This window comes from Hydra viridissima, unplaced genomic scaffold (assembly GCF_058129835.1).
Source record: "Hydra viridissima isolate aposymbiotic clone 2 unplaced genomic scaffold, HvirCarnegie_v1 scaffold_6, whole genome shotgun sequence".
NCBI classification, from domain to species: domain Eukaryota; kingdom Metazoa; phylum Cnidaria; class Hydrozoa; order Anthoathecata; family Hydridae; genus Hydra; species Hydra viridissima.
Window position 1 is genome coordinate 13263969 of NW_028324305.1, and position 15592 is coordinate 13279560.

Sequence of the window (15592 nt, forward strand, 5' to 3'; positions counted from 1 at the left end):
TTCTCTAAAATTAAAGTAGAAACTGTCCTATTGAATTAAGAATAAAAAAAACAAAAAACAAAAAAGTAATTTTTGAATATAAACCTAAATAAAGTATTGTTACAAAATATTTTAGTTTGATGCATTTTTAGTTTCCTCGGTGCGGTGAGGATGAGTTAGTATGTATGTACCTGACGGTATATTCTCAACATAGGTGTAGCTTCCTAATAAGTTGATAATCTTAGCCCAATACTTCAGAAGCATTAATATCGCCAAATTAAAAAAACAAACGCAACCGTATACAAGAAATGTGGAATGTGAACCCACGTAACTCACTAATACGCCTCCCAGTATTCCTCCTCCGCCGTGCCCTAAGCCCCAATAAATACCGTGAAGTAGAGCTTGCAGCGTTACCGGAGTTCCAGGAATTAATCCAATATAACAAACAGCTGCAGTCCAAATTGATGCAGATGATACACCTTGTAAAATTTCAAGTGGAATAGAATATAATGGTTGGTTTATAAAGGAATACGCAAGTAATCGTATGACATTTGCTGCTATTCCGATGTAAAAGAGATTATCGCAACCTATGTTCAACATAATATAACCAGAAACTAAGTACATAAACACCTCGGATATGCATTGAACAGCAGAAATGACACTGAATAATAACTGCGTTCCACCTATATCATGCAAGTGCCAAAACAAAAACGTGTGAATAAAACCTAAAGCTGCTCCTGATATTAGAAGGGTTATAACGAAGCAAGTATGCTGAACATCGCTAAACAACTTAATCGCCTCCCAAAGAGAATCCGTGTATGGGGCACGATCTTCAAGGAGTTTGAATTTAAAAAAAAATGCAGTTATGAAAGCTAATCCCATCATAGAAGCGTAGACGTAAAACGATAAAATATAATCAACGTGTCGCCCTTGTGCACAAAATACGTTTTGTATACCGCTTACTACTGCACCGACCACAAAAGCACTAAGTCCCCAACCAAATGCTCCCCATAGTCTTTGAAATCCATAAAGGTAGGTTTCTTCACCTGAAAATGAGAAAACGTTATTGTTAACATCTATAACAAAATTTCTGCTCTCCCTTTATTCTTTAAATAAAAGTTACCTAGATTTTCTAGTGTCGCTGTATCAGCTAAAGTTGCAGCAGGAGACGCTAGTAAAGTTCCGATCAAAGTAATAACGATTAAAACAATAAAGATTTTCATGGAATCTTTCTTCATCTCGTCTTCTTCTTTTTTATTTGGCTTCTTTTCAATACTATCTAAAAGATGATGAACTTGATTTTAAAAAACATGTAAAAGTTTTTTATTGTCTTATTTCAGAAAATCGTTTTTCTTTTCGCAGCAACCATATTTTTTACTTTTCGTCGCTATTTTTATTTTTCATTTCTCCTTCTCAACTTTTCTCCTAGTTGAAATAGCTAGTCAAATATTTAATACTCATTCATAATACTAATTTGAAATGGTGTACTAAGTTACCTAAAGGCCATGGGTACTCCTCGTCTGTATTTAAAGAGTCAAACTCGCTTTCGAGTTCATCAGCTGCAACGATACGATGACGTTCAGAATCCTCGCTCTCAGTTAAATTCAAGTAATTAAACGACTTTCTTCTGCTTCGTGTTAACCCTTCTTTGAATATGCCCTGGAATATTTTTACCAGTTCAAACTCTTGGTTGACTTTTCTTTTTTGTCTTTCTATTTTATGACTTTTGTTTACAGTTTCTTTAAAAATTGATGTTTTTCCAGTCATGTTATTTTTTTCATAAAAATAATTTAGTAAGGGCAAAGTTTTTGGAGTTGATAAACCCTCTATGGGAGGTTTACTGTTTTCTACCAATTTACCCACTTCTTGCGGACGAATAAAGGTTGTGTTAATATTACACGCTATTTCTAATGGAGTTCTAACAATTGATATACTGTAATTTGTAATCAACCAAGAGGCTATAGACATTAATAAAATGTATTTTTTGACATCATACGTATCTGCTAGAGCCCCCCATAATGGCACAGCACACATTTGTATAAAAGGGCGAACACCGATCAAAAAACCAACTTGTTTTGCTGATAAATATAATTGTTTGTAAAATACAGCTAAATATGGGAAAAGTGATCCAATAGCTCCATAGAAAAGGAAGTAGAAAATTTTATACAATAACAAATTCGTATTTATTTGCACGCAACGACATGACTCTTTGTTATCTTCTTCGTTGATTTCTTCATCGTTCGAACGCTCCCATTCAAGTTTGTCGTCGTTTGAAATGTAAAATCTTTCATCAGATAAAGAGCGAGGAAGTCTTTCTCGACTTATTCGAGGCTCAGCATTCTTGATTTCAGATGCTTCATGAGGTATAGGTGAAATAAGAGGTGAGCAAATACCATGAGGAACGTACAAAGCGCTGTTTGTTGACATACTTTTAACGGTTTCAGTCTCAGAGAGCTACTTTAAAAAAAAAAATTTTTTTTTCTAACAAAACTTTGTATAACTAACTGAATCCTTTGGAATTCCTGCTTCACCTACTGCTTCTTGTTGCTGAAAAAATTTATCGCAAATAAGCAAAACCTATTGAATCTATATAAATAACTCATATTTCCTTATTTATTTCTTAAAAAACATCCTACTTTTGGCATTTGTTATTTTAAATCTTTAAAACCAAAGCCGTAACGCCGCTCATTCGGTATACGCGATACCCACTTTATCATAATTTTTACTTGAAGTTATGCAGCGAATACTGCATTCGGTAAACGCGAATACTATCGACATGTTTTAGTTTGTTCTACACGTTTGTTTTTTAGCAAGTTGTATGCGCAGATATGCTTTTTCTAATAAATCATGAGAGAATATTTGGCCTTTTAATGAAGAATTATAATACCTCAAAATCAAGTTTTAAATGTTTTAAAAACAGTGTGGAAAAAAGAAAACATAGTTTGAAAACAACGATGTATTTATATATTGTATTAGTTAACATATGTATTTAACTTTTAAATTGAAATTAATGTAGAATCAAAAAGGTTAAAGATAATAATGATTTAAGTTATTGATTATCCACTTAAAGTTGAACGAACTGCAGAAAGATTTATTATTAGATTTATTAGTTACATATTGTTAGTTATATATTATTAGTTATTATTAGTTATATGTTGTTAATATTAGTTAACAATAGCAAAAAGTAAATAGATATTTTTTTATTTTTCCGTTAAAGAATATTTACAAACTGATAACAAATGTTATGATGACCGGAACTATTCTTATAACAAATATTATAATGGCCGGAACAAGTAGAAGGCATGAGTTTCTTCACCGACCCCCAGTTCAAAATTGACACATTGCAAAGTTGTTTTAAAGTATACAGAATCTTAAAAATATACCAAGCTTGTTAAAATATTCAAAAAGATTAGTATTTATTGTACAAGTAAAAATATTAACTTAAATCAGTTCTTATATATATTAAAAAAAACGGTATGAATTTAATGTGCATTCTTAAAAAAATGTTCGTTTCAAAATGTATTAACAACAAAAGACCTTTGGAATCAGATTTTAAATTTAAGCTTAGCTTGCTTTTTAACCTCAGTGTTAAAAAAGATACTTTTAAAAAATAGTCCACGTCATTTTTAGAAACATTGTAGAATCAAAATAGGGCTTCCAGCGTACCTATTTTTTAGCGCTGATATCGATCAGTTTCTTGCACAGAAAGCGGTGTAAATCATTGATAAAAAACTTTTCATTAAAAAAAGCTTTATACTGCTGATGCTATCTTTGAATAGTTGACTTCTCATGGATTGCAGGCTACCCTTGTGCGGTTCTAAAACGTTGTCAGAATTTTCACACATTGTAATTTATCACACATTGTAATTTATCTCCTATGGTTATGTTACTATTACAAGATGATCTTTATCTGAAAGTAGGGGCTACGTTTTTTTTCATTGAGAAGCTTGTAAAATTTTCGATCCTGAGCTATCAGAGTTTTTTAAAAGTATTCTCTGTTCTTATTGTCTCAAGGGATTAATAGATTAATTACGAAGTAGAGTTGTGTATTCTTTATACTTGCAAGACACACCAAATCAGCTTGTTCAAGACTGAGCGGAAAGAAACAGTCAGATTAAATAGTAATAATAATAATAATAATAATAATAATAATAATAATAATAATAATAATAATAATAATAATAATAATAATAATAATAATAATAATAATAATAATAATAATAATAATAATAATAATAATAATAATAATAATAATAATAATAATAATAATAATAATAATAATAATAATAATAATAATAATAATAATAATAATAATAATAATAATAATAATAATAGTAATAATAATAATAATAATAATAATAATAATAATAATAATAATGATAATAATAATAATAATAATAATAATAATAATAATAATAATAATAATAATAATAATAATAATAATAATAATAATAATAATAATAGTAATAATAATAATAATAATAATAATAATAATAATAATAATAATAATAATAATAATAATAATAATAATAATAATAATAATGATGATGATGATGATGGTGGTAAAAAAACTGATAAAGGTTTTAAATTTAATTAAACAAAATTCTATCATTTAGATGCATTTCTTTGATAAAAAATTGATAATTATGCAAATATACATTGCGAATGGTTGTCAGGACACCATTATATTACTATCGCAGCTGGAGAAAAAAATACGACGAAAGTTCATACGCGGATGTTTTAATAACATTTCCAGATTTCTCAAAATAAAATTTTTGATATCACGCTCACCTGAACGATTAAAGTGACTAAAGATTATTCTTACAAACTTTAAAGCTGGGTAAGTAGTTTATTAGTAATAAAGGTAACGAACTGTTAAATATATATATATATATATATATATATATATATATATATATATATATATATATATATATATATATATATATATATATATATATAAGAATGATAATATAGTTATTTAAATTCAGTTTACTTCACATGTTAGTTAGAGCACAGAACATAAAACATAGAAGACAGAAATTGAAAAAGCGACAATAATGTCAGAAAATGTTAGGGTTGCTGTACGCGTTCGACCATTCATATCCTTTTCTTCAAGCGTTTGTATACTTATCTAGACGTAAAGCAAAATATGCGAGCCTATATATGTATAAATCTGACATGTATGTAGAAAATACTTTAACTGAAATGATATCAGTATGCTACATTTTTGTTTGGTTTAACTGATAAGTTATTAAACATTTGTCTGACAAAAATTATAAACAGAATAAAATTTTGAAAATGTTTAAGGGTGCTGCTTTTAACATTTACTGCAATTCAATCAAATATATAATGATATACTCTATGTAAACTTTTTGCTTACTTTACATGCTTAGTGATAGAAGAATGTTGTGAATCACTTTCTGTTATGTACATGTGAACTCATTAGTTTAATATTTGTTTTTCATTTTGTTTTGATAAATTAAAAGCAAATACTAAGTATTTGTTTGACTATTAAATGCTAATAATAGAGAGGGAACTCTTTACATTGGTTCATACTTAATTTTAATCTTCATATAAGTTTTCATGCATATTTTCTGTAAGCATTTTTAAAATTCCAAAAAAAGATTTAAAAAAGAAAATATAAATATTAGTTCATTTAAACAGTAAAAAATAAAATTGATATTTAATAGATAAAGGTTAATATCCTACTGATAAAGAAAGATAAATATATATAGTAATTGGAAGTTAACTCATCTTTTGATAAAATGTAATAAATACATATAATTAGGTTAAAAAATTTTTTCTATCAAATCCATGTGCATTTTTTTGTGCATGATGTAAAAGTTGTTTACTTAATATAGCTATTTTTTATACCATAAATGCTTAACTTTTGTCACACAATTCACGTGAAAAAGAAAGAAATTCTGTACTCTGCATTAAAATGACAGGGAATTCAACATATATTTCTAATCCTGAAGAGCCGAATAGTGAACCTAGAAAGTTTGCATTTGACTATAGTTATTGGTCCCATGATGGTTTTGAGGAGCAGCCTAATGGGTATTTAGCACCTGCAAGTCCAAATTATGCAGATCAGGTATAAATTATTCCTCAAGTACTTATGGGCTGCATTGATTTTAAAGAATTATCTAGCTTGCTTAAATTTTACTTTTACTTAATCATTTTGGTGTTAACAACATTTTGTGAATTTTATTGATATATTACAGATTTTGCAATCAATTTTGAAATCTAGTTCTTTAAAACAAAAAAACTTCTTACAATATTTTAGAAAGCTGTTTTTTCTGATCTTGGTGAAGGAGTATTATCTAATGCATGGAAAGGTTATAATTGTTCTTTGTTTGCATATGGACAAACTGGATCAGGGAAATCTTATTCAATGGTGGGGTATGGTGTAAATTTAGGTATAGCTTAACACACTCAAAGTTTTCTTTTACTATTTAGTTAAACTTTAAACAGGAAGTGTGCAGAAAAATAAAGGACTGTAAATGAAAAGTGTTTGGAAAATTAAAAAAGAAATTAGAAGTTAATTGCAATATTGATCAATAGTGTTTAAAATTAACTTTAACCCTGATTATTTTAGGCATTGTTCCAGTTACATGTGAAAGGTTGTTTGAAGACATTTCAAAAAAGAAGTCAGAAGGCTCAACTACAGAGTATCAAGTCAGTTAAGTTGCACATTAAAAATTACATAAGATAATTGAAAGTATTATTTTAGATTTTTTTAAAATTTCTGATAAGTTTTAAATATTTTTTTTGTTATAAATTTGAATTATTCAAATTATAAAACTAAAAATGTTTAATTTATTTAAGGTTAAACTAAGTATGATGGAAATCTACAATGAACAGGTATTTTGCATGTAATTTTAACATATCCATATAAAGTAAAAATGAAATAATCAACATATGCAAAAAAGATACATATATGTTGATTGAAGGTATATATGATAATATATAAGTTTATACATACATATATATATATATATATATATATATATATATATATATATATATATATATATATATATATATATATATATATATATATATATATATATATATATATATATATATATATATTTTAAATAACATTTATTTGCAAAATGTTTTATTTTAGATTATTTTTTTAAACAATTTTTTTTAAAGGTTAGAGATTTGCTTAATCCTTCAACATTGAACATAAAGGGAGGTATGAAAGTCAGGCAGGATCCAAAGCAAGGTTTTTACGGTAAGAAAAAAAAAAATTGAAGTTTCATTCTATACATTTACCTTAAATTTTTCCATTGTTGAATTAAAATAATTATGAAATATCATTTATACAAATGGTTTGTTGTTTTATTTCACAGTTCATTGAAGTGGTTTTTATTAGTGTTCTAAATAATTTTTAGTTGATGGACTTGTCATGGTTCCAGTTGCTAATTACAATGATATAAACTCAAAAATTGAGCAAGGAACAAAACAGCGTACAGTAGCTGCTACCCAAATGAATGCTACAAGCAGGTAGTTGAAAAAAAAAGCACTCATTATAGAAACCTACCTTTAAAGCTATTTTGTTCAATCATTTAAATCTCCATGTGATGGAAAGCTTTTCTAAATACTTTAGTTTTCTTTAGTCGTGCCCACACTATAGTTGCCATCAATTTTTCACAAAAAGGTAAAAATGAGCAAAGTGGTCAAAACACTACAAAAACATCAGTTATTAACTTAGTAGATTTGGCTGGAAGGTATTTAAAGTTACATTAACATTATTGTTTATTCTTAGATTACTTTTATTTTTTTCTTTTGAACTCTATTAATTGACATTTATTAATCAACAATTAAAGTAATCAGTAAGTGTTAAATATAAGTTATGTTTTATATTTAATTAACAATCTTTACTTAAGCCATGAATAGGAAATTGTAGCATGATTTTCCATAAATGCAATATATTTTCTAATATGAAGTTCCAGTTTCAAAATATTAGAACATTTTTCTCATTTAATTTAAAGTGAACGTGCTGATTCTACAGGAGCTACAGGTGATCGTTTAAAGGAAGGTTCCGCAATCAATCAATCTTTATCTTGCCTTGGCAATGTCATAAAAGGTATGCTTCCTAAATGCATGATTAGTTTTGATGTAATCTTAAAATATTTATGTTTAAGTTGTTAAGCAAATTGTAGTTTTTGAGTTAAAAACTTTCATGTTTTTATTAGCTTTGGCAGATGCTTCAACTGGTAAAGGTCAAGTATTAGGTATAAATATCTAGTTTTTTAAATATTAGCTTAATAAAGCTTAATCAAATAAGATAAACGTAATATTATAGTAAATTTGTATTTTATGTAATGGAACTTTTTTTATATATCTAGTTCCTTTCCGTGATTCTGTTCTCACAAAGTTATTAAAGAATGCCCTTGGGGGGAACAGTAAAACTGTTATGGTAGTTATTTCTCTATAAGTTACAATCATGGTTTTTAATAAAATTTCGAGAGTAACTGCTACGCATGATTTAATGAATTTTCTTATTCAAGGTTGCTGCTCTTAGCCCTGCTGATATTAACTATGAAGAAACACTTTCTACACTAAGATTTGGTAGGTAAATTAGCAAATTTTTAGTAGTTATAGAAGTGATATGTAGATCTTTATACTAATGATATACAACTTATTATAAATATTCTTTTGTGTAGCTGATCGTGCAAAATCAATTAAAACTTCAGCAGTTGTAAATGAGAGTCCAACAGATAAACTTATTAGAGAATTGCGCGAGGAAAATGCTAAGCTGCTTGCACAGTTGAAAGCTGCAAAAGGTGATCCAAATGCCTTAGCAGCAATAGCTGCTGAACTTAATGGACGCGATGATTCTGAATCATCAGAAAAAGGAAGTACTAAAAAAGGAATTGATGAAGCCGGTAAATTTTTTGTTTGAAACAAATTTAATAAGTCTCAAAGTAATTTATATTAGATTATTTAACACATTTTTCTTTGTACTTTAGCTATTTATAAGATCTTTTAGGGTCTTGATCTATCAAAGTTTTAAAAACTTTTATATCTTTAGAAGTTGAAGCTATGAAAAAAGAGATGGAGGAAAGGGTAATAATGGACTTCATATCAAAATACACACAGAATCAATCTAATGTTCTATCTAGCAAAGAAATCTTTGATAAGAATATTATATTCAAATGTAATTATGAGAAAAACAATGTTCTAACTTACTAAGAATAATTACTAATATCCAATTTCTTCCAGCTCAAAAGAAACCAGGAAGAAGTTGAACAAATGAAAAAAACATGGGCAGAAAGATTAAAGGAAGAAGAAGCTGCATCAAAGGTTTTTGTTTATTTTCATTTTTTAAATTTTCCCTATAATTTCAACACTCATTAAGTAATTTTAATACAAAGTTTAAAAAGTTCGTATTGATTATTTATCATTTTTAAATTTTCTCTAGTAAGCTTATTTTCTAGTATTTATCAACTTATTCTTTCTCCAAACAGCTAAAGGAAGAAGAACTGAAGAATGAGCACAAAATGAAAAAGACTACAGCACATTTATGGAATCTAAATGAAGATCCTCAACTGACAAATATGATAATACATTTTCTGAAACCAGGTATTGTGTTATTGTTTTATGCATTTTGTTATTGTGTCATGGTTATTGTACTCTTTACTCAAGATTTTATATTATACTTTTGCATAATCTTGTTTGATCAAAATATCAAATAATTTAAAACATGTTTTTGAAACTATTGTTGTTCTCCATTCAATGTAATTTTATGAAAGTTTAGGTAAATATCATATTGGAAATAAAAAAGCAATTCCACCTCCTGAAATTTTACTAAATGGTTTAAGGTAATTTCTTATTAATGAATTTAGTTCCTTAGGTTGTATTAAAGTTTAATGCTTTTTTCTTACATTTTAAAAAATCTTTTTAAAAATATTTTCCATATCAAAAAGTCTTAAACATTTAATTCCTTTGAAATATTTTCTAATCTCGAATTTCTTCTTTGTTAATTTTAGTATTCAAAAAGAACATGCAGTTATTGAACATAATGGTACTACTAATTGCATCAAAATCACTCCTAATAAAGAAGCAAAAGTGACCTGTAATGGAGTCAATCTTGTAGATGAATGTGAACTGCATCATGGTGATAGGTACTTATTTTTATTATTGATAATAATAATGATTATGTTTATAGTCATCTGCAGCATTTTCTAATGTTGTAACATTTTTCAACCCTAATATTTTGTAAGAATGCATACTTTATGTAATCAAAAGTTTTAATTAATTAAAATAATGTTATAAGTTAATTTGAATTTTATTTAGAATATCTTTAATCTTTTTTATAACAATTCAGTTTGTTGATTTTACTTCAAAAAGTGTTTCATTTTGAAAAATAGTTTTTAGATTTGTTACTTTATTGATTCAAATTATAAATAATTTTATCATCTCCCTTGTAGAATTTTGATTGGAAATAATCACTTATTTGTTCTTCACCACCCAAAAGATACAGAGCTTCTGAAAAAGAAAGAAGAAGCAAAGAAACAAGGGAAAGTTTTTGAAGATATTTTACCAACATTTGATCAAGCACAAGAGGAAATTGCACAGAATTCAGGACTGATTAACTACGGAAACATAGGTGATAGCAAAGAAGGAAAAAAATCCCCTCGTAAGTTTTTTTCTATTTAAACTGCTCACTCAAAATAAAGATTGTGATGATGGTTATAACTTTCAATTTAACTTTATTTGGCATAAAATATTAATATTAAATAAAATTAACTTTAGTATTGTAACCATTTTTATTGTGGTCTTTGGTTTTATTTTTTGAAACTTTTTTATTCTATCTTGTACATTTGCAGAGGATTTACTACTTCAAGAAGACTTGCTAAAAATCCTTCCAATGATTAATGAGGCAAATGCTATGAGTGAAGAACTTGACAAGAAAGTAAACAATGCTTTTGTTTTTAGTTTGTTTTTTTTAATTACTAAGAAATTACTCATAATCTTATTTTGATTTTTAATACAAAATTTAAAATCTTACTAACATCAAAAACCTATACTTAAAGATATAAGTTACAACCTTCTCATTAAAATTCAGTTAAAAACTATTAATCACTATTCTTTTCTTTTTTTTTAGTAGTTAAAAGTAATTAATACAATTTATGTATCTTATTATTAAAATCATTCTTTTGATAAAAAATGGAACTAATTGTCCCATATTATTGTCTATTATTGTTTATTATTTATTTATTTATCATAAAAAATTATAGGTTGCTTTTGAGCCAGTTTTAGTTTCACCTCAAGCAAGAGGTGAAAAAGAAGGAAGAACCGAAGTGAGTGGTTTTTGTTTAGCAATTATGTTTTTTGGAATGTTGAAAAATTGCTTTGAAAATTTTAATTTTTAAATTTTTTATGCTACAAAGGTTAAATTTTTAAATCATTTATGCTACACCAGGTTAAAGTGAAAATGCGTGATCTTACAAATGATAACGAATGGATATGGGAGAAGAATAAATTCATCAACCGAAAGTTTATCATGCAAGAAATGTATCAAAACTTTACAGATGGTGATCCCCATTGGAACGTAGTTAAGGCATGAATGTACATGCGTATAAAAAATCGAACAATTTTATTCAAAGTTGTTGTTTTTTTTTTGCACTGAAATTCTTGTTACTTAGTAACTATCTTTAACACAACTTATTTTATAGGAGAAAGATCCATTCTGGGAAGCACCGGATGCTGATGTTTTAATAGGCTCAGTTCATTTATATCTCCAAAGTCTGGCATATAAAGTAATATTGGATTTTAAACTATAGATTTTTAACTTTATTTTTTGAATTTTTTAAAATTTTTAAATATATATTTAATATAAATACATAATATATATAATTTTTATCAGATTGAGTTAGAGGAAACACTTGCCATAACTGATTTTAAAGGGAATGAGCTTGGTCAACTTTTTGTGCAGATCATACCTTGTGATACTACTGGAAAACCTGTCAGTGAAGATGAGTTTGTAGAAGACCCCAATGAATTAGTAAATCCTAATTATTTTATAAGTTTTGAATTTGAAAAGCACTATCAAAATCAAAACCTCATTATTATTTAATTTTTTAATTTCAAATTTTCCAGCTCTGATCCCAATTAAACTATGAAATTGCAAAAAAGAACCTAAAAAAGAGATTTTTAAATTTTTGTGTTTTTACATAAGAAATAATCTTTTAAATTTTATTTCTGTTGACTTCAGATTGGAAAATCACTTCATTGCCAAGTAAAAATATCTGCAGCAAGGGGCTTGCCAAAAAAGTTCTCCAAGGTTTTTTATAATTTTATCAACATTTTGTTTCAGTTTCCTATTTTATTTTTTTTTTGATTAACCGAAATGAAATATTATATTGCTCAACAATCCTATTATATTGCAGCACAATCTTACAAGGTAACTTTCTAAGATTCAAATTCAATTTTTTGCTTTGCAATCTAACAGGATTTATATTTGCAACAATTTAAATGAACGAATTTAAAAGGACAAAAATATACATACAAATAGATAAAAAGAGCGAGAGCTGATTTGCTTTAAATCAAGAATGAATGAAAAGAATGAATCAAAGAATGAAAAGTTTAAAAAAAACAACTCTAAAACACAAAAAGAATTTATTTTAATACGTATTTAAAGATATATATATTTTTATTTATTTAGGGTGAATCATATTGTTCATATAAGCTTTACATGCAAAACGAACCAACTTTAACATCTGTTGTGAAAAACACAATAAATCCTGACTTTAATCATCATAAAATATTTTCATTTAGTCCGGTGACAAAGTCCGTAAGTTCCAAAATCAGAATTAATTTTTACTTTTCAACTTTTCAAATACTTTTGAAGGAATTCTTTGTTAATTTGGTTTGATTGTGTATTTTAGTTCGTAGATTATTTAATGAAATCCCCGCTTGTTATTGACGTCTGGGGCAAGCAGTCTGGCGAAGTCAATCTCGATAACGCGAATATTAGTACCAGACAGTTAATGAGCCAAGATAAAATTTCCAATGGTCATGCTAAGCAAAATAATACAGGTGACGACGATGAACGATATAAGTTGCTGTGCGAAATAAATACATACAAACGACGAGCAGAGCGAATGAATAAAAAAATGGTGAGCAGCTTATTAGAATTAAAAGTCTTTTACTGAATACCACTTTCAACTTAGTACTGGCTTTGTTAAACTCATAATATAAAAAGGCTCGTTGTTATTTCTTTAGACACGGATTAATGAATATCTTAAAGAGAGGAAGGCTGCCAACCAAACAACGTTAGAGGTAAGGAAGTTCAGTTAATGTTATTTTTCATCACTCAGTCTGCATGTGAATCTTACCTTAATAGTAAATGTGAACTTTTGATTTCAATTAGTGTCTACAGTATCGGACAAAACATGGTGGACAAACTCAAATTTAGAACAAAAGTTGATCAAAAACTAAAAAAAACTAGTAAAACAATTGAACATATTATTTTTTATGTAGTTTATTATGTTGTTAACAAAACTTAAAACTTTTGAATCATACTAAAAATCACTAAAAAAGTTTTAAAACACATTTTCCCTAACAAACTACATTTTTCTTTGGACAAAACAAGGTGGACATTCAAAAAATCGACTGAAAATTCAAAAAAATTCAAAAATTAACTTATTATTTTTCAAAAAACTTCAAAAGTTGACTTAATATTTGGTAGGACCTCCTTTACTTTTAATTACTTCTTTCATTCTTCGGGGCATAGACGCAATTAATGAGTCAACAATTCTCATATCAATCTCTCGCCAGGCCTTCTCGATTTGTTCAAATAATTCCTCACTGGTCTTCACATTTGCACGCTCAATCTTATTGTCAATTATTTCCCACAAATTTTCTATGGGATTCAAGTCAGGGCTTTGTGCAGGCCACTCCATTATGGTGATATTCTTGTCCTTGAACCATTGTTTTACAATTTTTGACGTATGTTTGGGATCATTATCCTGTTGAAAAATCCATTTTAGGGGCATCTCCCATTCAGCATGTGGTAACATAACATCTTCCATTATATCTTTGTAAACAAAGCGGTCCATAATTCCATTAATTTTGTGAATAGGACCAGTTCCTAGTGCTGAGAAACATCCCCAAACCATAGCAGACGCTCCATGCTTAACACTCTTCTTGGTATATTTAGTATTGAATCTGGTGTTCTTTGGTCTCCAGACTCGCTTCTTGCCGTCGCTTCCAAAAAGGTTATATTTTGATTCATCACTAAAAAGTATGTTTTTCCACTGGTCTACAGTCCAATTTTGGTGTGCTTTGGCAAACGCAAGTCTTAGCTTTCTATTTTTAAAGGAAGTTAGCGGTTTCTTGGCAGGCATTCGAGAAAACAATTTTGCTTCGTTAGCTCTTCGTCGCACAGTGCGATTAGAGATTTGTAGTTCAAGTTTTTCGGTTAATTTTGTGGATGACAAAAATGGATCTTTTTTAAGCTCTTTAACAATTATTCGATCTAGTCTTTGTGTTGTTTTTCTTGGACGTCCGCCCCGATGGTTTGTTTTATAGCAGTCACGAGATCCAAATGATTTGACAGTTTTGCTTACAGTCGATTTAGCTATATTATATTTTCTACAAATTTCAGCTTGACGTTTTCCGCTTTTAAAATCTTTAATAATATTTTCACGTAAAACACTTCCTAATTTGTCGTAAGCCATTTTAAGTTGCAATTTTTGCAAAATTTACCCCATATATCACGAGTTAAATCTATTTTTAGTTTAATTGAAAAAATAATTGGCCAGACGTTCCAAAATCTATTTATTATTTTAGAGTAATGTTAGGATAAAAGTGAAAACAAAAGAATGCGGTAAATTGAATAAAGACAATGAAATCTTATAAAAAAAGCTTCGTTTTGATTTGTCCACCTTGTTTTGTCCAAGGAAAAATGTAGTTTGTTGAGAAAAATGTGTTATAAATTTTTTTTGTGATTCTTAGTATGATTCAAACGTTTTAAATTTTGTTAAGAACATAATAAACTATTTAAAAATTAATATGTACAATTGTTTTACTAGTTCTTTTTAGTTTTTGATTAACTTTTGTTCTAAATTTGAGTTTGTCCACCATGTTTTGTCCGATACTGTAGATAAATTCAAATCTTGTTAATCGTGAAAAACTTGTTTCTGAAATATTTTTTACAAGTAATTCAATTACTAAAAGTTTTGATTTTTTTAAACTTCTATCAGTTGTCAAAAGTTGAAGCGATACTTCAAGGACCTGATAGAAAAGATATGCAACGATTTGCAGCTGCAGCAAACGTGGTGCTAACCTCTGAAAAAGTAAAAGGTAAAAACCCGACAAGTACTGCATGTTCAATGCAATGATTGATAGGATTCGATCAATGACAGCGCTTTTTAATAAGTATTTTTCTAACCAAAATTATCGAGAACCAAAATGAACGCTGTGATATTATAAATTTGAGATCATAGATATTATTCCCGAATTTCTGGAAAATTTTGTAAAGTTTATTTTTTTATACTTAATGAATTTTATTTATAATAGGGTATGACGGGGTGGTTTGGATAAAAAAAAAAGGATAGTTTAGAACTACTTTGTGCGAGGCTAATTGTAA

The 15592-nt window shown here is 27.7% G+C and overlaps 2 protein-coding genes across 5 annotated transcripts; one reads left to right on the forward strand and one right to left on the reverse strand.

The window, feature by feature from the left end:
* Window positions 1–69: 69 nt before the first annotated feature.
* On the reverse strand, window positions 70–2696 carry LOC145190321 (major facilitator superfamily domain-containing protein 6-like). 2 transcript variants are annotated; one of them, XM_090090672.1, is made up of 4 exons: window positions 2616–2696; window positions 1476–2436; window positions 1103–1258; window positions 70–1025 (listed from the first exon to the last, which is right to left on the reverse strand). In XM_090090672.1, exons 2-4 carry the CDS (start codon window positions 2404–2406, stop codon window positions 112–114), a joined length of 2001 nt encoding a protein of 666 aa, XP_089946798.1. In that variant the 5' UTR covers window positions 2407–2436; window positions 2616–2696; the 3' UTR covers window positions 70–111. The 2 variants fall into 2 exon arrangements, with proteins under 2 accessions (XP_089946798.1, XP_079923278.2); XM_080067152.2 differs by having other exon boundaries at window positions 1476–2696.
* Window positions 2697–4573: 1877 nt separating this feature from the next.
* On the forward strand, window positions 4574–15592 carry LOC145189922 (kinesin-like protein KIF28). Of its 3 annotated transcripts, none has more exons than XM_090090627.1 (30): window positions 4574–4819; window positions 4988–5081; window positions 5882–6076; window positions 6269–6401; window positions 6581–6660; window positions 6811–6846; window positions 7144–7225; window positions 7386–7497; window positions 7611–7721; window positions 7986–8080; window positions 8190–8228; window positions 8343–8413; window positions 8505–8565; window positions 8661–8882; window positions 9029–9063; window positions 9220–9300; window positions 9465–9579; window positions 9755–9818; window positions 9987–10121; window positions 10428–10636; window positions 10827–10912; window positions 11238–11300; window positions 11423–11560; window positions 11676–11759; window positions 11867–12004; window positions 12215–12283; window positions 12665–12793; window positions 12888–13118; window positions 13225–13281; window positions 15207–15592. In XM_090090627.1, exons 2-30 carry the CDS (start codon window positions 5040–5042, stop codon window positions 15342–15344), a joined length of 3051 nt encoding a protein of 1016 aa, XP_089946753.1. In that variant the 5' UTR covers window positions 4574–4819; window positions 4988–5039; the 3' UTR covers window positions 15345–15592. The 3 variants fall into 3 exon arrangements, with proteins under 3 accessions (XP_089946753.1, XP_089946754.1, XP_089946755.1); XM_090090628.1 differs by having other exon boundaries at window positions 4705–4819; window positions 4971–5080; window positions 5881–6076; XM_090090629.1 differs by lacking the exon at window positions 4574–4819 and having other exon boundaries at window positions 5028–5080; window positions 5879–6076.